This window comes from Plecotus auritus, assembly GCF_963455305.1.
Source record: "Plecotus auritus genome assembly, chromosome: 12".
In the NCBI taxonomy this organism is placed as follows: domain Eukaryota; kingdom Metazoa; phylum Chordata; class Mammalia; order Chiroptera; family Vespertilionidae; genus Plecotus; species Plecotus auritus.
This window is the reverse complement of record NC_137778.1, coordinates 30,010,771-30,034,807: the sequence shown is the minus strand read 5'-3', so window position 1 is coordinate 30,034,807 and position 24,037 is coordinate 30,010,771. Positions and strand designations below refer to the sequence as shown.

Below are 24,037 nucleotides of genomic sequence, written 5' to 3'. Positions count from 1 at the left end.
CACACGGGCCAGGCAGGAGCTCTGTTCCTTCTTGCCAGATCCTATCCACTTGGGGGCCCCTCCAGGCCATGCCCGTCCCAGCTGCCCCAGGAACCCTGGTCCTGGTTAGGATCAGCCTGAAGTCTAAGTGGATGAGCCCATTGCAATGAACAGTTGCTGGTCCAGAAGCTTCTCAGACTAGACCTTATTTCAGCACTTTTCTTTCCCTTCACCGTGAGCTCTGAGGCCACCCTCTCGGCTTCAGGACCCTGGGCAACCTTCGTGGGCCCTTTCCAAAGGTCTTCACGGTTGCTCCTGAAAGCCAGTACCAACTTCTATTTCTCACATCAGGAGGGTGGTTAAGCAGGTTCTGACATCTATTGAGGCCCCATGACCCAGACCCTGTGTCAGGTGTACCTATGCCATCTCCTGAGCATAGACTGCAAAAACATTTTTTTCCGACAGATGCTGAAATAAAACCCAAGAAACTCTGAAGAGCAGTCACAGTAGGCGGAGGCCTGGGTGGAGCGAGGTCTCTCCCTGCCTCCCGAGCCCCCTCTCCGCGGCGCTGGGGCACAGGCAGGCTCAGAGCTGCGCTTTTCCAGCAGGGCGGCGTCTTTCGGTGCCCAAGCCTCACGCCAGATCCACTACATCACAATCTCGGGCTGAGATTCAGACGCCCGTGGTTTTTAGGGCTGTCCCTCCAGGTGATTCCAGGGGCAGTCGGGCTGGACCACAGCTTCACAGTAACAGGGGGAGGCACATCGCCTCCCCCATGGCTCCCAGGTGCGCCTTTCACAGCACAATCCCGTTCACGACACCAAAAATCAAAACCGGCGAGTGGTGGCGAAGTCAACAGAACCGCAAGGAGGGGCCGGGGCCAAGCGCGCCCCCGCCCGGCTCGGGGTCTCCTGTCTCGCAGCTCAGGTGTGGCGCCCCGGCAGGAAGCCTGCGGTCAGCCGGGTCGCGAGGCTGTTGCGCCACCCGCTCGGGCTTTCGTAACAGCACCCTGGGGCGGCCCAGGGACGCCCAGCGCGAGTTCCTCAAATGTTTTCCTGCGTTGCCAGGACTGTCAGAGGCTCTGAGTCACGTGCAAGTGGGAAGTCGCACGGACACGGAGCACGGCCAGAAGGAGCCAAGCCCAGCGCCGCGTGGGGCTCCTGGACTCACCTAGAGTGTCCAGAGCGGGCCCTCCGGGGATGCGGGCTGCCCGCGGGGCCTGAGCCCGCCCGCCCTCGTGCCCCGCCCTCCCGGGTCCCGCCCGCCCGCGGCCTCTTAGGGACGATGGCGATGGGCTGCTAGAGGAGGAGGAAGCATGCTGGCCGTCCGCTGCGCGCTGCTCACCGCCCTGCTGGCCGCGCCGGGGGCTGCGGCGGCCCCGGGGCTCTGCTCCGCGCTGGGTAAGGGCTTGCGCGCACCTGGAGTGTTGGGCCAGCTGGCGGATGGGGGAAACCGCTGTGGTCACCGCAGGTGGGGGTGGTGGGGGGACGGCCGGAGGGAGGGAAGGAGGGGTGATGGCGGCTCTTTTCCGTGGCTAGTTTAGCTCCCCGCGGGCACAAGGTGCGGGCTCCCGGGGACCCAGCTGTTCCGTCGCGGGCGGAGGCTCCTGTGTCCCTGCTGCGCCCTGTGTCTTCGGAGCTGCGCTCTCCCGGTGACTGCTCTGTGGCGGGAAGCGCTGTGCCGCCTCAGCGCAGGGCTTGGTGTGTTCTCAGAACCTTGATTCTCGGGTCTCCCCCCGCCACTTCCCCAGTGTTCCCAGGAGGCTTTACACAACTGCGTCCCGGGTGACTCTGAGGGCAGATACCTCAGCCGGTGGAGCTCCCGCCGAAGGCGCCCCTCTAACCCTCAGCTTTGGGGGCGCACCTGGCCTGGCTCCCCCCTCAGTCCCCCGGCTGAATGTGTGGATGACAGTGTCTGTCCTGCCTGTGTAGGGACTGCCTTCATGGGCGCTGAGTCACGACCTTCTGGATGCGTGCACAGGCTTCAGCAGACTCCAGCTCTGCAAGCTGTGTCCAGCCCTGGGATTTCGACCTAAGTGGGGAGGAGGGCCAGGAATTGGGACGTCTTGGGGGCTGGCACACCCGGAACTCCACTTCCAGAGGAGTGGGAGGAGTGAGGCAGAGGGCAGGGGGCACTTTTGCTCTTGTTGACGGTAATCTGCCCCAGGCAGTGTGCCCAGTTGCATGCCTAGTCTCTAGTCCAGCTGGGTAACTGCTTCTCCAGAGGTTTATTTTCGGGTCTGAGGGCTTCTTTGAAGACAGAGCGGAAAACCCAGGGGGCAGCTGCTGTCTCCTGCGGGGAGATAATGCCTGGGGCCGGAGCCCCTGTGCCTGCAGCTCCCCGCTTTCTGCATAGTTGTGTTCCTCGTGCTGGGAGGTGTAAAATGAAAGGATTCCTTTTCTCAGCACACACAACTCATGCCTAAAGAACAGGGCACTGTGGATCGAGGCCTCCTGTGCTTTGGCACGTTTTCTAATCCTCCACTGGATCTCAGGACACTTTGTTCCGAAGAGGAGACCGAGGTTCAGAGAGGTTGAGATGGGAAGTTGCCAGGCCCTTTGGGTGGAGGCCCACCCCCCATGTCCCTGAGCTCCAGGGTGGTAGATCCCCAAGATTCCCAAATGTAGAACTAGCCCAGCAGGAAGAGCTGGGGGGAGGGGTGGTTGGGGGCAGGCTGAGAGTCACCCCTGGCTGGCTGAGTGCTGGAGCAGAAGAGGCCAAGGCAGGGAAGTGGAGGCCTGGGCTTGCCCACCATGGTGTCAGAGGGATGCAAGGCAGGGCTGAGGCAGCTGTCGGGAGGGAGCAAGGCTCCCCTGCCTTCTCACACCACAACCAGGGCACCTGCCCGGGGCGGGGAGGTTACAGCTGTAGTGAAGGCTTCCTTTCACTCCTAAGTGATCACAAAGCGCCAGGTACTGTGGCGGCTGCCAGTTGCCAGTTGGTTCTCCATTTCCCTGGTGCTCAGGAGGGACGGGCAAGGAGGTCTCAAGGCCTGGACCGCCTGTGAATTGAAGGCAGAACTGAGAGTTTAGGGCGGAAGTGAAAGCCCTCCCAGTTCAGAAGGAAAATACAGAGATGTAGAAAATACCCAGCTCCCCTCCCACACCCACACAGGCTCAGCCCACAAGCTTAAGAGTAAAAATAAAGACCTTGTACAGGAAGTCTGGAGCAAATGACTGAGGTGTCTCGCTTTGGAGAAGTGAGGGGCCGAGGTGTAGCAGTGGCTGGAATGGGTTTGGAGGGGAAATCCACTGGCTTCCCGGACTGTGGGCTCTTAATAGCCACGAGGCCTGTTTCCCTGGGGATAAGCAGCTGCCGACATGTCCTGGAGCTCAGGGGGACTTGCCTTCTCGGGGCTGGACTAGCTGGGCTGAGCTGTTGGGTGTGGAAGGCCTGGACACAGGAGACCCAGGTTCTCCTTTGGCCTTCTGCAGGGCCATAGCACCCAAAACATACACCTTTGTCACTCAAAGTCCTGTCTCAACTTCTGCACTTCCCTTTATGGTAATTTCTTCCTGCCCCAGATGTCTACCCGCTTTTCTAGCCTGACCATAGCCTTATCGGTATTTCTCAAAAGGGTAGTTCTGGGTCTAGTTGCATCAGAATTGATGTGTGTGTGTGTGTGTGTGTGTGTGTGTGTGTGTGTGTGTGTGTGAAGGGTGGGGGTGGGGGCTTGACAGAAATGCTGATTCTTGGCTCCACATTTACCCAAGAGAAATACCAGGGAGTGTGTCTTGGGAAATGTCCTTTTCAACAAAAATCCCTTGTGATTGGCCAGTTTGAGGGTGACTGGCAAACGGTGTGGTTGAGGAACTGAACGAAGGCCCTCCCCCAGGGGGCTTCCAGTGGCCAGAGATCTTTTCCTGCTTTGGCTCTGACCTTGTCTATTCATCACAACAAACAGGTATTGAGTCCGTGGAAGGAGGGGCTGTGTGTGTGTGCGGTCAGCCACCCAGACGCCACACCTAAGGAGCTTGAACATGGTCAGGTGTAGATCCCTGAAAGGGACCGAGGAAGCCCAGCTCTCCGAGCGTCCGGCTCAGCACCAACTACCCAGAGACAAATTGTCGGGGTGGCGGTGGAGAGAGGAAGCTCCTCTGACTGGGGACCAAGGTCCCAAGAAGCAGGCATATTGACCCTGACTGTGTTACCTCATCCTGGGGCTGGGTAAACAAATCCTCCCTCTGAGGCTGTTTGGGAGGATTACACAAAGTGGCCTGGGTTCTCTCAGCTGTAAATAGGCACCCCTCCCCTCCCCCCTGTCTCCCCAGGCCTGCAGGCCACCAACCTTGTGAGTGAGAGAGAGCATTCTTGTCACAAATCTGGGCTTTTCCCCAGCCCCCAGCCGTCTTAAAGGCTACAACTCAGCTCTCTAATACGGTAGCCACTTACTAAGTGTGGCTCTATAAATTTACATGAATGCAGCCCTGGATGGTTTGGCTCAGCAGATAGAGCGTTGGCCTGTGGACCAAAGGGTCCTGGGTTCGATTCCGGTCAAGGGCATGTACCTTGGTTGCAGGCTCCTCCCCGCTGGTTGGGGTGCGTGCAGGAGGCAACCAATTGATGTGTTTCTCTCACATCGATGCTTCTCTCGGTCTTTCCCTCTCTCTTCCACTCTCCCTAAAAATCAATGGGAAAATATCCTTGGGTGAGGATTAAAAAAAAAAAAAATTAAATTAATTAAAATGAAGTCAAATGAAAAGTGTAGTTCCTTGGTTGCATTCGCCACATTTCAAGCGCTCAATAGCACATGTGACCAGTGGCCTCCGAATTGGTCAGAATAGATAGAGAGAATTTCTGTTACCACAGAAAGTTCTACTGGACAGTACTGGTCCAATAGAACTTCCAGAGATTTTCTGTTGCGTCTTCCTTTATCCCTCTCTGGTCCTTCTTTGATCCTCCACCTGAACACAGCTCATCTTGTACAGGTAATGGCTAAGGCTTTGGAGCCAGACAGATCGCTCGTCCCCAGCCCTGCCAGGTAGAAATGATGTTGAGCGTGGGTGAGTGATCTTACCGCTCAGAGACTCACTGTCCCCATCTAGGAAACATAAATAATTACCCTACCTTTCGGGGTGGTTATGAAGATGAAAATGAGCTAGATTGTATAAAAAAGTCTCTGGTGCAGAGCAAGTGCTTACATAAGTGTAGCTGGTAGTTCATTCATTTGAAAAATAGTTTCAGCTCCACTTGTGTCCCAGGCACTATTCTAAGAGCTATAGAGACACTGGCTCGTTGGAGCTTCATTTGAGTGGGGATGTAAGTTAAATGTGTAGTGTGATTGTGACTGATGCGAAGGAGGAAAAGTAACGCAGGGGAGAGAGGTAGGAACTGTGTGCTCATGTTGAGGACGGGGCATGTTGAATTGATCTTTTCCAGGGGGGGCCAGGGGTGTTCTCACCGAGAACACGATATTTGAATGAAGGCCTGAAGGAAATGTAAACATGTTTAGGGATTATACTCCTCTCAAACAAAGCATTTTCAAGGCCAAAAGCTTTTCTGAAAGGAAGTGTTGATTGAGCCAAATGCTAGCCAGGAAAGGGCCACGTCCTGGGCATGGAGTCTAAACCACAGCAGTGGGGCTGGCTGGAGCGATGTCTGCCGGCCTGCATCCCCAGTGCTTTCCGACATCAGGTCTGTGGGGGGAAAGAAAAAGATGGAGCTGTGTTGAAAGAATTTGCACTGGCTATCGATCAAGAGGGTGGGGGCGGTGAGGTGGGGCTGGTTCTGAGATGGGTGCGGAGTCCATCAGGAGAAGGATTTGCTCCTCTGGATTGGTGGCGGGCAGCGGTCTGGAACGTTCTTGCCTAAGCGAGAACAGAGGTGCCTGGGGGTTGGTGGCGCCTGGCTGTTTTCTTTAGATAAACGTGAGGATAGCCACCTGAACGTTAGCTCACTGTTCCAGCACACGCTCAGGCGTGTGAGCAGCCTTTTGTTGGTCGTCCTGTACCTGATAACTGATTAACTTCGATGCTCTCTTCCTGCCACCCCCAGCCAGCTGTGATTTAATTTAGGACGCCTTGTTCCTCCCATCTTGGGCAGGAAAATTCCTGCCTCCTCTGTAACACCCTGGCAGTACCTGGGGGCCTGCTAGGTTCCAGAGCAGAGGGCTCCGTGGGGAGCAGAGGGCTCCATGGGGGAGGAGCAGAGGGCTCCATGGGGGGGGGAGCAGAGGGCTCCATGGGGGGGGGGGAGCAGAGGGCTCCATGGGGCACGGATGCCTCTGCTCTGGTGGCGCTTATGGTTGTCTCTGGGGAGACCAGGCCTCAGCTATGGGACCCTTGGACTCCAGCTGGAGAGGGAAGTGCTAAATGTTGGCTCATTAACTGTCACGGAGGCACCGTCTTTAGGAGAGAATCCTTGAGGGCTGGTGTGGCCAGGGGGAGCAGCAAAGAAAAGCTTTTCGCTCTCTGTCTGGTGGAGGCCGGGGGGTTTCTTGTGGGTTGTCAATCTGTGTGTTTGACTCTCTTCTCTGGCCCTGGGGGTCCAAAGAGGTCCCAAGTCTCTGGCAGAGTCGGGGACTTCTGCACGGTCCTGGGTTCAGTCTCGACTTTCAGCTGCACCTCAGCACCCCTGCTCCCCGCTGCCCCGGCCCACCCAGCCCTGCGGCTGTAGCCTTAGGGGTGTGCCCCTAAGGCCCTCATCCAGGAGGTCTCCTGGCACCTATTCTCCCTTCCCCTTCACCTCCCAACTTCCTTTCCCGAAAAGCATCCTTAGGTCTTCCCTCTCTATACACCTCTCTACATGATATACCTGTTACCATATTGAATGCCAACTGTATACCCGGAACGATGCTAGTCTCTGCCTCCGTGATCTCATTTACTCTTCACAGAACCTCCCCTGTGTGAGAGGGTGTTAGAGCCACGCATACTTGGGGGAAGCTATAGGACAAGCAGGTTTTGTTGGCGGGAAAGAGCAGAGGTCAGTTTTGTACATGTTGTAGCTGAGGTGTCTATTAGAAAACCAGGACTGCCCGGCTGGCATGGCTCAGTGGTTGATCTTTGACCTATGAACCAGGAGGTCACAGTTTGATTCCCAGTCAGGGCACACGCCCAGGTTGCGGGCTTGATCCCCAGTGTGGGGTGTGCAGGAGGCAGCCAATCAATGATTCTATCTCTCTCCCTTTCTCTCTGAAATCAATAAAAATATATTTAAAGGAAAGAAGAGAACAAAGAAAACCAGAAGATGTTGAGGAGTTGGATACAGGAGTCTGGAGTTTGGGAATGAGGACTGAGCTTGAGGTATGAATTTGGGAGTCACCTGGTGGCGGTGAGAATGGCTGAGGTAATCTGGAGCAAGAGTGTAGATGGAGGAGAGAAGAGGCCCCTGGGCTGGGCCCTGGGGCAACCCAGCCTTCTCAGGCTGGAGGAGGAGGAGCAAACGGAGAAGGTGAGCGCAGTAATGTGAGGAAAATCAGGAGCGTTGTTGTCCCTCCCGCACCTCCACTTTGTGACTTCTTAAGTCTCTAGCTTTGCTTCCTCGCATCTGCAGGAGTGGGAGAAGGTGGTGGATGTGGTTTGGGATGGGATGTGGGACATAGATCAGGTCCCTTCTTTCCTCTCCCCCCCAACCCCCCTCCACAAACACAAAAACCCTCATGTGGGTCAGGCTCTTGGGTAGACTCCGAGGCCAGATTCAGAGATGGGAAGACAGGCCCCTTTGTGAAGGTCCTGGACCATGGGGCAACATGACTGAGTCCCGGGGCCCCGGGTTCCAATCCCTGCTGCATGACTCACTGGCTGCGTGACTGGGCCCTGGTTCTCCTCAGCTATCAAAATGGGCAGGTTGACCTGAATCATCCTTTTTCTTTTTTTTAAAGGACTTCCATATATATATATATATATATATATATATATATATATATATATATATATAATATTTTTATTGATTTCAGAGAGGAAGGGAGAGGGAGAGAGAGATAGAAACATCAGTGATGAGAGAGAATCATTGATCGGCTGACTCCTGCATTCCCCCTACTGGGGATTGAGCCCGCAACCCTGGCATGTGTCCTGACCAGGAATCGAACCGTTGACCTCCAGGTTCATAGGTCGATGCTCAACCACTGAGCCACGCTGGCCAGGCTATATATTTTTATTGATTGATTGATTTTGAGAGAGAGAGAGAGAGAGAGAGAGAGAGAGAGAGAAACATAGATTTGTTGTTTCATTTACTTCGGGAGGCTTGGCCTCATTTCACTGTTGAGTCAGTTGTATGCCCTGACCAGGGATTGAACCCACACCCTTGGCATATCCGGATGATGCTCTAACCAACGGAACCATCCAGCCAGGGCCTTTAGTCACCCTTAAGGCCCCTTCCAGCCTTAGAAGAGTGACCCTTCGCTCAGCACGCTTGCTGTGAGCCAGCCCCTCTCTGGACCCAAGTCCTGTGTGTGTCCATGTGTGGGCACCCTGCTCTTCTTCTTTTTTTTTTTTTTTTTTAATTGATTTTTGAGCGAAAGGAAGGGGGAAAGAGAGAGAGAAACATCAATGTGAGCGAGAAACATTAATCAGTTGCCTCCTGTATGCGCCTGACTGGGGATCAAACCTGCAACCTAGGCATGTATCCTGATGGGGGGATCAGACCCACAACGTTTGGTGCAAGGACAATGCTCAACCAACGGAGCCGCCCGGCCAGGCCCTCTGTGCCCTCCTTCACACCCTGCTCCGTCCCGCTTTGATGTCTCCATTTCTCGATGTGCTTCCTGGGGCTTGGTGGGGTGACGGGGTTGGGTTGTTTGCCCTCCTCAGATATCTTTTCCTCTAATTAGTTTATAATCTCTGAGAGGTGATCCAGGCCAGACCTTCTGGGCCGGAGCCAGCTGATGCTCTCTGATGTTGCCGGAGGAGGAGTCAATGTTTTCTCCTGAGGAGTCGGTCACCTGCTGGTCTCTGAGTCGACGGCCAGCATTACCTTTCTAGGGGTCCAGAAGAGCCTCCATGGCTCCCTGCCTCCAAGTAGTCCACAGGCCGTGGTGCGGGAGGGGAGGAGAGGCTGCCAGGGTAAATGCCGACACCACCAGCTACAAGGCAAATACAAGCAGGCACAGAAGCACAAACACCGGAGGGAGAGGAGCGGCCGGCCGGGGCTGCCAGCAGGAGCAGGAGCAGCAATCCGAGAAGGGCTGAGGCAGGCGTGGGGCGGGGAGCTGAGTTACTGAACATGGCAGGGGCCACAGCCTAGACCCTGAGGGCTGGCCTCCCTCTAAAGGCAGGGGAAGGCATTCTGGGGATTTGGGGGGATGTGAATGGGTGAGCTGGTCAGAGGTGGGGGCACTTTGAAACTAACTAGCCCTTGGAGTGTTGCTGCTGAAGGTAGGGTAGGGGGAGAAAGGTCAAGGGTGCTCGGCCCCTGGCTCCCGGTAAGAGACCCCCTCCAGATACTACTCAGATGGCAGGGCTAGATTCCCTCCCCCGCAGCCTCCCACCCCTTTCCACATACCCTCAGCCCAGACCCCCTTCCCCAGGCCTCTGTGGAGGGTGGACAGGAGTGAGAAGAGCAGGGTAGAAGGGAGGAAATTGGAAGACAGGGAGAGATATATACAGGGTGGTGGGCAGCCCAGAAAGGGCACCTGAGGGTGGAACATAGAGCGACACCTGGCCCCCCCAGAGAGAGAGAGACTGGGGCCCATGCAGACTCCCTCCTTCGCTAGGTGTGTGAATGTGGGCAAGTTCCTTAACTTCTCTGAACTTCCTTGACTCACCGGTGGCATGGGGCCAAGCCTCCCTCAGCAGGCTTGTGTGCGGGGTGGGGAGCTCTTAGGGAAAGCATGGGCACGTGGTAATAAGTGCTAATGAGTGCTAATGATTGTTAAGATTATTATTATTACTTCGAAAGCCAGGAGGTGGGTGTCAGCCCTTAGATGGGGAGGCAGGGAGAGGGGATGAACCCTGGGAACTTGTCCGAGGCCCCAGGCCCCGTGGGACCAGATTCTGCACTCGTTTCCCGGAGATTCTCAAGAGCCGCCCCCTTTGTCGCCGAGACAGGACCTTTCATTCCTTGTGACCTCTTCTGCAGTCCTGTGTCCCTGCAACAGGGGAGGCTGGGTGGGGGGGGGGCGGGCTGCTGACCTCTTCTGCAGTCCTGTGTCCCTGCAACAGGGGAGGCTGGGGGGCCTGCTGCACTGCCAGCTGCCCCGCTGGCTGGCGGGACCTGCGTCTCTGCTCAGAAACCAGGGCAGTGGGATCAGCAGGCGTGTGCTAAGCCTGTGTCCCCAGTGGTGTGCTGGCAGCTGCTTCGCTGCTTACATAATTGGGCCGGGGAGCTGAACTTGTTTTTGCTGTCAGGAGCAGCAACAAGCTGTGAGAGAGTTGAGAAATACATCTCTGTGTGCGTGTTTTTCTCCTGTTATGGGCATTGCACGTTACCTTGGAGAGGGAAAAAAGTAGAAAAACAACAACCTTGCTTAGGTCCGGAATGAGGAGAACCTGCACTCATAGGGCTGGCTGCACCGCCCCCCGCCCCCCTGCTTGAGAGGTGTCGCAGGGAGTGGGGTTATGTGGGATAGGTTGCCAGGGGTGATGAGGACCTAAACTCTCCTCCCCTCAAAGAATGGGAGGCGAGGGAGGGTGTGGGATTTCCTCTCTCCCGCAGCTCTCCAGGGAGAGGAGGAACATTTGTCTGAGGGCAGTGGGGTGACCTGGCTGTCATTCCTCTCCAAAAGTCATCAACTATTAGAATAATAAATCCACAGACTAATTATGTGTCTTCAGGCAGGGCTGTTGTCCGAGATAAACACACACACACACACACACACACACACACACACACACACACACACACACATATGCTTCCTGCCCTCTGGGACCGAATGCTTTGCGTGGTAAGATGCTAGACTGCAGGAATGGGGGCAGCGGGGAGCTTCAGATCATAGTCTCACGGAGAAGGCGAATGGGGCTGTGCAGCTGCTGTGAGGCGCCCAGGGCTGCCCACGTCACTGACCTGACCGGGAACAGAACCCGGGTCTTCTGACAGCACAGGGCTGTTTCCCCTCTGCCCCTCTGCCTCACGCGTTCAGAGATGTACTTTATATTAAATAACAAATCAAGACAAGACTGTACCCGGTGGGGAGTATTATCCCGTGGAGAATAGCAGGCACTGGCCCTCCCTGGGTCCTCGCTTCCCTTTGCCGTTCCCTCTTCATAGAATGCCATCCCCCGTGGCTCTGTTTCTCCAACTCCCACTGGCGTCTCAAGGCCCAACTCAAATCTCCCTTCCCTTGGATCCTGATGGCCCCCTCCCCACCCCTTTTGAATGATTTCACTCTCATGACGCCCTCAGTATGTCGGGAGCATTTATCTCAGGGTGGCCTGTATTATAGGTAGTTTTAAGTTCTCCATGGAGTTTTGTGCAGGTTAAATGAGACCATGACAGGGAAAAGGAGGAGAGGTGTGTCGGTGCGTAGCAGATGTTCAATAACTCGGTTCTCTCTCCTGGACTGGGAATTTTGGGCCTTGTACGTACATGATGAGGATACATAAAATCTTGAATTCTTGAGACAGGCACAGGCTTGCAGCCCTGGCCTTAAAAGACCGAGCAGCTAACTGCTCAAGCACGAATGCTAAACGGTGTGCTCTTTGCTAAATGTCAGGCTGTGCGGGGCCAGCCACTCCCTGCCGCGCCCGTGTTGCCCAGGCTGGGAGTGTGAGCGAGGCTGGGGCACGTGTGTGGGGAGCAGGAAGGGTGCTCTCAGGAGCACTCCCCTCACCTGTTTCCCGCTGTGTCCCTTCTCTGCCTATTTTGGGAGGGCTCTGGCAGATTCCAGGGAACAAACAGCGGCAGATGGGGAGGAATGGTGACCTTCTGTCCACCAGGGGATCAGGCCAGAAGCGCGACGCTGCAAGGGTCGGGAGGTGAGTGTGTGACTGCTTTCTGGCCGGGAAGGTGCTCAGAAAAATCCATCCTCACCCCACCCCTATTCCCTGGTGCCCATCGTGCTGTGTCCCACCTTCGTCCCCGCCCTCCACCCTCCATTCGCTGCCCTCTCCCCTAGACAGAATAATTTGGACAGACCTGGCTATGTAACCTTTTTTTAAAAAAAAAAATATATATAATATATTAAGAGTAATACAAACAACTTATAGAAAATTCAAAAACTACAGAAAGATGAAAAGAAAGACATCTTCTGGTCTCATCCTTTGGAGAGATGGGCAGAGATACAGGAGGGCATTCTGTGAACACCCCTTCCTCCTCCTCCCAGAAACGCCCGTGGGCTCCATGTGACGTGGCCACCGGCAGTCAGGGGTCTGACTCAGAGATCGGGTCCGGGGCAGGGGGGTGAGTAGGCGGGTGGGGAGGGGGCAGCACTGCCCACTGTGACATGAGCAAGTTGGTTTCCTTGTGGTCTTTCCTCCGAGTATTTGTGACCATCCTGTATCTAGTGCTCCCAAGAGCCGAGTTAGCACAGGCTGCTCAGAGGCTCTAGAAGACATATATTAGGAAGAAGGGCCGGGACAGGCAACACTTGCCAATGGCTGGTTTATAATTAATCATATCCCATTAAAAAAAAAAAAGTGAGTCAGTTTTAAAGAACACAATTACTCAAGTTCCTTGGCAGAGGAAGTGGCCATTATGTTTCTCCCGCAGCTCTGCTTTTGTGGAAGAGAAAAATAGGCTTTTTATTTGCTATTTCTCTGAGTTGCCCAAATAGTTTGGCCATTGTTAGCGGGCGCAGGAACAGAACAGCCCCTGCTATTGTTCAGACGGTCACCAAACATGGCAAGAGCTTCCATCTGAACTGGGTAAGGGAAGTGACCAGAGACACACATTTCCTGGAACTGGCAACGCAGAAGCGAAAAGAGAGCTCCCGTTGGCTCTGGGCTCCGAGGGAGTGCTTCCCCCAGCATCTCCTGGTTGGGACAAGCTGGCCGCTCTGGTCTCAGTGTAGGCCTGTCCATTGTATACCAGAGGGGGCACCTCTAGGCCACTGTGTGGTTTTTTTTTCAAATACATTTTTATTGATTTCAGAGAGGAAGGGAGAGGAAGAGAGAGAGAGAAACATCAATGATGAGAGGGAATCATTGATTGGCTGCCTCCTGCACGTTGGACCGAGCCTGCAACCCCAGCATGTGCCCTTGACCGGAATCGAACCTGGGACCCTCCGGTCTGCAGGCGAACGCTCTATCCACTGAGCCAAACCGGCTAGGGCAATGAGTCAGCTGATTTTAATGTGGAGACCCTGTCCAGGTGGAGACCATTTAGGTGTCCTACATGAAACAAACATTTATTAAGCACCCACTGAACGCTCTGATGAGTGCACACAGAAGCTCGCAGTCTCGTAGCTATGGTTGGGGGTGGGGAGCTGTGTATGTCCAGGACGGTGCCATGTGAAAAGTGCCAGTGGAAGGATGAGCCGCCCGTGGTCCTCCGCCCCTACTTGGACCTTCATGCCACCTGCCCCGTGTTTGTAGTGGTGCTCCCGACTGCCTGTGAGTTCTGATGTCTGCTCATCAGCTGGTGGAGGGATGTTGCACGCACCCCACCGTGGAGCCACCCACCAGCAGACAGGAGTGTCCCCATCTTTATTCCTGCAGAGCTTATTATTATTAATTCATGCATAAGCTTAATGTCCCTGTTGGGTTTAATCCTTACAGCTGCTTTATCAAGTGGAAAATGGAAAAGTGAAAATATCGATATAGTGATTAGAAGTGTCGGTGTGTCTTCTAAACGTAACCTCATTCAGGCACAGATGGAAATCAGTATGTGAACCGGAAATGGCAGGCTGTATCTCCACCAGGCGCTTTTCGGACTGAAATCCATTGGACTGTATATTCCGTTATGAAGGAAAAGGACACGTGTGACACACACACACACACACACACACACACACACACACACACTAGGACCGGCGATTCTACTCGGGGAAATTCGGAAAAATGCACCAAAAGCCACATGTGAGAACATTGATAGCCACACTCTTTGAGATATGACTCAAAGCTCCCTCCGTGGGAGATGATCTACTGTAGCTGCACAATGGAATATTACACAGCGGTGAACATAAACACACTGGCGCTACCTGTAAATGAACCACAGAAACACAATGAATGGTAAAAATACATCGCATGAGTAGTGAGTCTAATTTTCAAAGTCAGAGAGGGATGCCCTGGCCAGTTTGGCTCAGCAGTTAGAGCGTCAGCCCACTGACCTAAGGGTCTCGGGTTTGATTCCCAGTCAAGGGCCTGGACCTCGGGTGCAGGTTCAATCTCTGGCCCAGGTCAGGGTGTGTGTGCGGTAAGCAACCAATCTCTATCTCTTTCTCACGTCCATGTTTCTTCCCTCCCACTTCCCTTCCACTCTGTCTGAAAATCAAGGGAAAAAATATCCTCGGGTGAGGATTTTTAAAAAAAGTAAGGGAGAATAACCCCAGAAGGGAGCACTGTGTAGGTGGGGAGGCTGGAGGGTGCAGAAGTGGAGGGGGTGCTTCAGGGACAGTGATTGCGCTACTTGCTAATCTGTCGCCTCGGGGCAGAGGACTCTGGCTCCAAGTGGTGAAGTGAGAAGGCAGCCTGTGTAACCAGGCAGGGCCCAGTCCCAGGAGACGCCGTCTCTGTCCCTTTGAAGCCCGTGTCCCTGGTCCCTGGACTGTGGCCGATGGTCGGTTTGCACAGCCAGCCCTGGCTGTGGGCGTATCAGCCTCGGGGAGTCCCTGAGCCTTAGGCCCTCCTTTCTGACAGCCACCTCGGATGGGGTGGGCGGAAGGACCTTCTGCCAGGTGTGCGGTTAAAAACTCTCTCCCAAGCAAGAAGGCTCTGCAGGGCTGAGAGAGACTGGTGCTCCTCCTCCAGGCCCAGGAGCAGGGGTGGGCGGTGAGGTCAGATGCTCAGGCAGCTGCTGGGCCGCTACAAAACCTTGGGCCAGATTTATTGCTGCTGCTTGCTAATAAGTGGTTGTACCTTTGGTTTGAAGGACCAAGTGTGCTTCATGTGAAACTGGCCCTATTCCCTGGCCCCAGTGCCCTCAGCTGGTTGGACTTATTTAACAGAGGGGTTAATAAATTAGTCCAAGGTGGGCTCTGGCTGGTGTGGCTCGGTGAGAGAGTGTCGGCCCACACACCAGAGGGTTTCTAGTCCGGTTCCAGGTCAAGGGCACGTGTTTGGGCTGCAGGTTTGGCCTGGTCGGGGAGCCTGTGGGAGGCAACAAATGGATGTGTCTCTTTCCCATTGACGTTTCTCTCCCTCCCTCCCTCCCTCCCTTCCCCTCTCTCTAGGAATCAATGGAAAAAATATCCTTGGGTGAGGATTAACAACAACAAAAATTAGTCCAAAGTGGTTGGGCTAATTTAGATCTTAGAGTATGAATATATAATCTGTACTGAAAAAAAAAGTTTACTTGTTCCTTTAATTTTGGACACTATGCTGTGAACAGTGGCAGGCCCTCAAAGGGTCTTCTAATCAAAAGAGTGGGGAGGCCGGATCGAGGCTTCCGAAGGCTCCCTGGGGCAGCTGGGTGGGTGGAGAGGGCCAAGGCCGGGGCCCGGGGCCACTGGGAGGCTGTTGCCATCACCCGGGCCGAGGCCTCGACCACGGGTGGACTTGGGAAATGTTTAGTATTGGAGCCTCTCGGGGCTTCCCCAAATCAGGAATGAAGTTCCTCCGTTTGCTGTGGACTTACTGCGTGTCTTCTCTCTCCCCAGAGGTGCAGAGCGATGTGCTGACCAGCAGGCCCGGCGCCAACGTTACCCTGACCTGTCCGGGCGGGAAACCGGGAGACAATGCCACGGTCCACTGGGTGCTCGGGAACCGGGTGACAGCCTCGAGCCACGACAGATGGGCTGGTTTGGGAAGGAGGCTGCTCCTGAGATCCGTGCAGCTCAGCGACTCCGGGAACTACTCCTGCCACCGGGGCGGCCTCCCCGTGGGAACCGTGCGCCTGCTGGTGGAGGGTGAGTGGTGTCCGCAGAGCTCTCGGGGACGGCTCCCTGCCAGCAGCTCTGCACCCCAGGTTCCCTGCCTGACCCGGTCCACTCCTGTTTTTCCCTTGGCCCACGGATCCTGGGGACAGGCCCACGGACGTCTGCCCGCGAGACGGGCGGGAATTCCCGCTGGGCGGGTGCCGCTGGCGCCGCTGGCTGGTGGGGACACGGTCCCGCTGGCTGGTGGGGACACGGTCCCGCTGGCTGGTGGGGACACGGTCCCGCTGGCTGGTGGGGACACGGTCCCGCTGGCTGGTGGGGACACGGTCCCGCTGGCTGGTGGGGACACGGTCCCGCTGGCTGGTGGGGACACGGTCCCGCTGGCTGGTGGGGACACGGTCCCGCTGGCCTCATGGTGCAGTGAGGGCTTGAGGTGGGAGCAAGGTGGCGGGCCTGTGAGTCCTCCTTCGCAGCTTAACTTCTCTGCTCCTCAGTCTCCTCTTTGGTTAAGTAAGTTAATTTCGTTACCTTACCTCAGAGTCCGGGCAGAGATTAAATGAGAGAGTAAGTGTGCGTAGACTCACACATGTACGTATGATGCTGAACGCTCTGCATCGTCTCACACCAACGCTCTTTATTTTTAGAACCAGCAGGTTCTCAGATCCCTCCCGGCTCGATAAAGACGTGCTGGAGCCAGATGCCCTGTGCGCCAGGCCCTGGGCCGAGGCACCGTCTTCCTTGGTGTCCCGGTGACCCTGTGCGGGAAAGCAGTGTCACGATTACTGATCATCACTTAATGTTAGAGAAGGGAACTGAAAAGAGGGTGGGACTTGCCTGAGAGCACACAGCAGGCCTGTGTGACCCCCAAACCCCTCTTTTGGGGATTGTTCTCTCTCCCCCTTAGACAAGTTAGCCCTGGGTGTCTCCCTTTGCCGCTGTGAGGTCCTTTAATTTCCCAGCCACTATTGTGTGTGGGGCTGTTCGGCCGTGGCGTCCTGGGTCCCAGCTGGCGCCAGAGCTGGGGTGGGGAGGTGAGCAGGGCTCAGCCAGGGGCTCCCCTGAGAAGGGGAGGGAGGCGAGCTCACCTCTGCCTGGTGTGCTGGCCTTCCAGGTCCTCCCGAAGAGCCTAAGCTCTCCTGCTTCCGGAAGAGCCCCGTCAGCAACGTGGTCTGTGAGTGGAGCCCGCAGAGCGCCCCCTCCCGGAGCACCAGGGCCGTGTTGTTGGTGAGGAAGTTGTAAGTATCCTGGTCTGGGCTGTGTGTATGTCTGCTCATCCTTAACGGAGGCCCTGGGTGGGGGTCGGGGGACTCTCGAAGGAGCCAAGTGGTACTGGCCAGCCAGTGAGTCCAAAATTTTATCATCAGAAAATACTAGAAAATAATTCCTTCGGGATGAAGAGGAGGGAATGAGAGAGGAAACTGTGCTTGGATACCTGTTCTATCAACTGCTACAGCAGGCATGGGAAGGGGGTGTGATTTTTCTCTTTAACAGATAGAGAAACGGACTTTTCCGAGAAACTGATTTACTTGTGTAAGGTCACCCTGCTGGTAGCTCTGCTAGGAACCCAACCCAGTCCGTCTGACATTCATTATTCAACGCGCAAAGGTTGGGGCGTTGTTCCGAAGATGCAAATGGTGCTGGGAGGGGAAGGGAAGCCAGCTCATTATTGTGTCCAGGTGTCCTGACCTAGTGAGCTTATCGGGCGCTTTCCATGATAATGGCAGACAAGAGGAAGTGGTGATAGGCGGAGAGGGAGCTGGAGTAGGGGGTGGAAGTCACACCTGCGGGGGTGGGGGGCGGGGGCGGGGGGTGTCATGTCCCTTTGCTCTAGGGGGATGAGTTCTGGCAGGGATGTAGAGGCAGGGGAAATGCTGAAAACCCACCCACCTTTGCAGTTTGGGCTGTCTCCTTCCAGAGCCAAGGGCCCCTGAGCCCAGGTGTTTCTATCTGAGTTTGGGCTGTCAGGCACCGGAGTATCAAAAAATCTGAACAGTGAGTTCAACCGCGTGATTCAGTTTCCAGGGTCAGCTGCCTAGACCAGCCTATGGCAAGTTTATTAGAATACTTTGTGTGTTTGTTACTGGCCTTTTGAGAGAGAGAGAGAGAGAGAGAGAGAGAGAGAGAGAGAGAGAGAGAGAGACATTTTAGCTCACACCCTCCTCCTGTCAGCAGCCCCAGGCACTTCTATCCTCCTCCTGGGTCGGGTGCCTCTGCCTTGAAGTGAGGAAGTGGGGTAGGGAGCAACTGTGAGAGCCTGGGGGACCACAGAACCCACTCAGGCCCGACTCAGACCCGGGGGCTGCTGGGGGTGAAACAGGCCCTGGGAGGAGGTGTTGTGTATTCTGCTTGGTGCACACATCCACGCCCTCCCCAGCTGTGCTTGCTCACCCATTCGTTCCACCAGGGTTCCTTCGGTGAGTTCAGCATCTGCTGTGGGCCAGGCTGGGTGGGATGGAAGCCTGGGTGGAATGGAGGGAGGGAAGAAGGGAGTAAGGGAAGCTCTAGCTCAGAATGGAAAGGTTGGGGCGGGCTTCCCAGAAGTTTGTTCTGGGCCTGGGGTTCAAACCCATAACAGGAGGTTGGTGGGTGATGCGTCACCCCCGCAGCGGGGCGAGTGGCTGCCGTGGCCTCACATGCCCACGCATGTCAGAAGTGGGTGAAGTCTCAGGCTTCCAGGCCAGATGGGCCAGTGTCTGACTCACCTCCAATATCCTCAGTTTCCCAGACTTCTTTTCTGGGCTCACCTGCCAGAAACGCTCCTACCTCCTTCGAACCCCCGGCACTTCGTACTTCTGGATGGTCTTTCTCCTGGCTGCCCCCCCCGCCCCCCCCAACCCCACGCCCTCTCCCGTGGCCCGCCAGCAGGCCTGAGGTCAGGGAGGAGCCTTTCAATTCATTTCTGCAGCCCCCGCCTTTCCAGGAGCACAGGACCTGGCAGAGTGCACCCCCTTCAGCACCTTGGACCCACGGGCCCCAGCTATCTGTTTTACACTCATTTGTCAGCTAACCCTAACCACCCCCACCAGGCAGGTACTGCTAATATTCCCATTTTCAGATGAGCAAACAAAGGCTCAGAGAGGATAAGTTACTCCAAGTTGCAAGAGCTACCACGTGTGGAGCCGGGACTCAGCCGCAGGGCCAGCCTGCAGAGCCCCGCCCCTCTCACCACGGCCTCTCCCCTCCCGAGTCCCGAGGCCTCTCCCCTCCCGAGTCCCGAGTCCTTGCGGAATCTGAGCGTGGGCTGCTCTTGGTTTGTGTCGGCAGCCAGCACGGTCCAGCGGAAGACTCCCAGGAGCCGTGCCAGTATTCCCGGGAGTCCCAGAAGTTCTCCTGCCAGCTGGCCATCCCCGAGGGAGACAACTCTTTCTACATCGTGTCCCTGTGCGTGGCCAACAGTGCTGGCAGCAAGTCCAGCAGACCCCACACATTTGAGGGTTACGGAATCCGTACGTAAGCTCTCCCACGCCTCCTCGGCCCCTTCCAGCTGCTTCCCTCTCGGGCTTCTCGGAGGGGCAGGGAGGGGCTGGGCGAGGGTTGGGTGAGCTGGAGCCTCTGGGGCTTTACTTGACAAGAAGTCAGACTGTGGCTGACCAGGGGAGCAGGGCAAGTGCTTGGGGCCGGGGTGGCATCCTGCTGTGGGGGTCTTTCCTCGGCACCACACTTGCTGCCACACGAGAGCCTCTTTTTCCCACAGTGCGACCCGACCCACCCGTCAACATCACGGTCACCGCCGTGGACAGAAACCCCCGCTGGCTCACTGTCACCTGGCAAGACCCGCCCTCCTGGAATTCCTATTTCTACAGGCTGCAGTTTGAGCTCCGATACCGGGCCGAACGGTCCAAGGCATTCACAACATGGATGGTAACTTCTCTTCCTTCTGGATGGAAAAGTGGCCGTGGCTGCTGAGGGGCAGGAAAAAGGCTGCTAGAAAGCAAGCAGTGGGTTCTGGGTCCTGTTCCGCACTCACCCCCTGATGGCTGTGGAGAAGTCTCTGAGCCTTTCTGAAATGGCGGCATCGGCTATAAAAGGGAAATGAAAACCTCCCCTCCATAGGCCTCTCTGTGAGAGCCGAGTGACCTGGGAAGCGAGTGGGGCTGTGAGCATGTCGGGGTGTGGCCGGCAGGGTTCCACAGTGCACGGGGGTGGGGCAGTGACGTCCAGCTTCTGCCTGTGTTGGCCCAGAGGGCACCCGTGTGTCTGAGCCGCTGTGGTGACGGCAGCCTTGGGAGAAGCTATGCCCAGCCGAGTCACGCACTAGACCCGAGAGAGGCAGCGCTGGAGGGCGGGGCAGCCGAGGGCATCCGTGTCCCTGTGGCGAGTAACGTGCCTCTGCCCTCAGGTCAAGGAGCTCCAGTACCACTGCACCATCCGTGATGCCTGGAGTGGCAGGAGACACGTGGTGCAGCTGCGCGCCCGGGAGGAGTTTGGGCACGGCCTGTGGAGCGAGTGGAGCCAGGAGGTCCTGGGCACCCCCTGGACAGGTAGGAGCTGGCGGGCACGGACGGGATGTTTCAGCTTGGCTGCTGTATCAGTTACCTGTTGCCATATAACAAGTCACCCCCAAACTCGGGGTAAAACAGAAACCGTTCATCTGCTCCAGATTTTGGAAATGAGTCAGCGAGGCAGCGCTCCTTTGGTCTTGCCTGAGACCGTACATGAGGTTGCATCAGGCCTGCAGGACCCTAGGGGGCCTCCCTCACATGTCTGACGGTTGGTGCTGGCAGGTGACTGGGGCCCCGAGTTCTCCCCGAAGCCTGGCGCCTTCCAGGAGGCCAGCCCGGACTCAAGGAGGGGAAATCATTTCACAACTTGATGGCAGGAGCCGCAAAGAATTTGTAGCTATATTTAATTTACCACGGTTACTAGTGCTTTTTATTAAAAAAAAAAAAAAAAAAAAAAAGATGCGAAAGGCCCTGGCCAGTGTGGCTCAGTTGGTTGGGCGTCATTCCATGCACCAAAAGGCGGCTGGTTCAATTACAGGTCAGGGCACATGCCCAGGGCGTGTAGGGGGCGTGTAGGAGGCGTGTAGGAGGCGTGTAGGAGGCAGACAGTTGATGCTCCGCTCTCACATCAATGTTTCTCTCTCTCCCTCTCCCTTCCTCTCTCTCTAAAAGTCAATAAAAATATTTAAAAATAAGTAAATAAAAACAAAAAGAGATGTTAAAGGTAGTAATAATTGCCTTTGAGAGGAATGATTGAAATAAGTGTGTTATAGAACATGAAAAATTCCAGAAGAAATATGAAGAATAATTACCAATGGTATTTTCCCAGCTAGAGAAAACCAGTGAGAACATTTTAGTGTACTTCTTTCCTTTGTGTGTGTGAATTTTATATATGTTATATATATAATATAAAATATTGTGTGCATTTCCATGTTATTAAATGTTACTAAATATTTTTGGAAATGTATTATTTAGTAATTGCATGATTAATGTTTGGTTTTTTTTTTAACCCATGGGAATTTTTAAAAATGTTTTTATTGATTTGAGAGAGAGAGAGAGAGAGACATTGATGTGAGAGAGAAACATCAACCAGTTGCCTCTTCTACTGGGGATCAAACCAAAACCTAGCTATGTGCCCTGACCAGGAATCAAACCCACGACCTTTCGGTGTACGGGATGACACTCCTATCAACTGGTCCACCCAGCCGGGCCACCACTGGACTTTTTTTTAACTTTAAAAATTTTCATCAATTGAATACTTGCCCAAGGCAAAGAAGCAAAGAAGGGCTTCTAACAGCCAGCGTCCCTCGCCCCACCCCTGCCCGTGTCCAGTCCTGCTTTCTGGAGGAAGCCGCTTGGCCTTCTGTTTCTGTTTCTTCTGTTGGCCCCCTCCTCAACGCTGAACAACAACCTCATATGGCTGTTGGTTTGTTTTCCCGAGAAGACGATTTGAGACATTATCTTTTGACTCTTTCCTATGAAAGATGAGGATTTAGCAGACCTAGACCCAGGGCAGGAATCGCTCTGACCACAGCCCAGAGGGTGGCCACCCTGCCTCTGCTTGAATGCTTCCGGAATTGGCGAGCTTACCACCCTTTGTGGTGCAGCCCCAGTGTTAGTGCAGAAGGACTTCAGGCTTGTTTCAGTGTCAGATCTCTTTAGCCTGTTCAGTGTCATGAACCAAATCCGTCGTTCTTAAACACTAAGCAATTTAAAAAGAGTAAAATACTCGTCAACTGAGTGTGTCTGGATAAAAAGGGAAAGATAGAAGTGACATCCATTGTCCAGGCCTGTCCGCACCCCTGCCCCTTCCTCCTCCGCTGGCCCCAGGCCCAGGGAGAAGACTATGTGGAGGCTGCACCTGCTTCCCCCTGATGGATGCTGTGAGGTGATGGTGTTGCCTCTCACCTGGCTTTGCAGTTTGGGTGTCCTTGTCTTCCTTGTCCTGGGAGAGCCAGCGGAGCGGGCTTGGGCTGCACATGATGTCGAGTGCAGGCTCAGATCTTTGTTGGCACTTTCCCCGGCTCCTGGCCGGCAAGAGCGGAGGCAGCTTTCCACGGGACCCTTTTCTTCAAAGCTTATTTTCCCCTCAGACCTGCATAAGAAGGGAGGCCTCACTGCTCTATCTTCCGTAGGAAAAGCCTTTAAATGAACGACAACACCCTTCGGGCTAGGTTGTGTTGACCGGATCCTAGTTGTCTTTGACTTGCACACTCTTTGAACCACAGCGCACTCGCTCCGTGAGTACCGAACACGAATGTGGCCTTGGGAGCCTTTGTGAGGCAAGAACGTTAATTACAACATGGTTCAGAGGAAGTGTCCCGGATACGGGCGGACGCCCGCTTACCTTGTATTCCAACCACTGAATGTAGATCGCCACAAACAGCTCTAAGAAATCCTGTGTTTGTCAGTCCTTTCTTCCTTAAAAAAAATTTTTTTTTGAATTGTGGTAAAAATATGCATAACTTAAAGTACTATTTTAACCATTTTTAAGTATCTATAGTTCAGTGGCATTAAGGACTTGCACATTGTTGCACAACCATCACCTCCATCCATCTTCAGAACTTGTTTCATCTTGCAGAACTGAAACTCTGTGCCCATAAACACTAACTCACCATTCCCCCTCCCTCAGTCCCTAACAGCCATCGTTTTACTTTCTGTCTCTGAGTCTGATATTGTAGGTACCTCATGTAAGTAGAATCACAGTATTTGTCTTCTGTTGTGTCTGGTTTATTTCTCTTAGCAGAGTGCCCTCGAGATTCATCCATGTTGTACAATGTCAGAATTTCCTCCCTTGGTAAGGATGAATGATACCGCATTGAGTGTATGTCACATTTTGTCTACCCATTCCTCTCTGGATGGACAGACATCTCAGTTGCTTCCACCGTTTGACTATTGTGAACAATGCTGCTATGAACATGGGAGTCAGTATATCTGTTCGGGTCCCTCCTTTTAATTCTTTTGGGTATAAACCTAGAAGTGGAATTCACTTGGTAATTCCTTTTTATTTGCATGTTTAATTGATTTTTTAGAGAGAGAGCCAGGGAGAGGGAGAGATAAACATTGATGTGAGAGCTATGTGAGAGAGAAACATCAATTGGCTGCCTCCTGCACACCCCCTGCTGAGCATCAAGCCCTGACCAGGAATTGAACTGGCAACCTTTTGGTGCATGGGACGACGCCCAACCAACTGAGCCACACCGGCCAGGGCATGATAATTCATTTTTACGTTTTTGAGGAACTGCCATCCTGTTTTCCAAGTGGCTGCACCATTTTACATTCCTACCAGCAAGGCACAAGGTTCCAATTCCTGCACATGCTGGCTGGCACTTCCTACTTTCTGTTTGTGTGTGTGTTTTGGTAGTAGCCATCCTATTGTGTGTGAAGTGGTATTGTAGTTTTGATTTGCATTTTCATAATGAACAGTGACGTTGAGCATCTTTTCATGCGCTTATCAGCCACTTGTTTATCTCTTTTGCAGAAATGTCTATTTAAGTAGGAAGTTCTTTCTTATGTGAACAACTCTGGCCTCACTGGGCCTCGCCCTCTGGGGTCACCATGACAAGTCAGCTAGCTGCTCTCTGAATTCTTCTGGAATTCCCAGAGGACCTGCATCTGCTTGGGCTTCAGTTCCCAGGCTGTTTATGGCTGGTTGGGGGGTTCCTCACCTGTCTGTGCACCTTCCCCTGAAGCTGGTCTCATCTGTGATGTCCTTTTTAAATTGTTGATGTCCTCCCCTCAGTGGGAGGTGATACAGCAGGGGCACAGT

General features: G+C 54.4%; 1 protein-coding gene across 3 annotated transcripts in view; it reads left to right on the top strand.

The window, feature by feature from the left end:
* Positions 1-1,053: 1,053 nt before the first annotated feature.
* Positions 1,054-24,037, top strand: part of IL6R (interleukin 6 receptor) — a 101,499-nt gene continuing 78,515 nt past the window's right edge. For 2 of the 3 annotated variants that reach the window (XM_080649013.1, XM_080649014.1), the window contains exons 1-6: positions 1,054-1,379; positions 15,608-15,856; positions 16,938-17,061; positions 19,091-19,272; positions 19,521-19,687; positions 20,166-20,307. In XM_080649013.1, coding sequence (XP_080505139.1) covers positions 1,295-1,379; positions 15,608-15,856; positions 16,938-17,061; positions 19,091-19,272; positions 19,521-19,687; positions 20,166-20,307 — 949 coding nt within the window. In that variant the 5' untranslated portion in view covers positions 1,054-1,294. Of the gene's footprint in view, positions 1,380-15,607; positions 15,857-16,937; positions 17,062-19,090; positions 19,273-19,520; positions 19,688-20,165; positions 20,352-24,037 lie in introns of all 3 variants that reach the window. The other variant, XM_080649015.1, reaches the window with a different exon arrangement.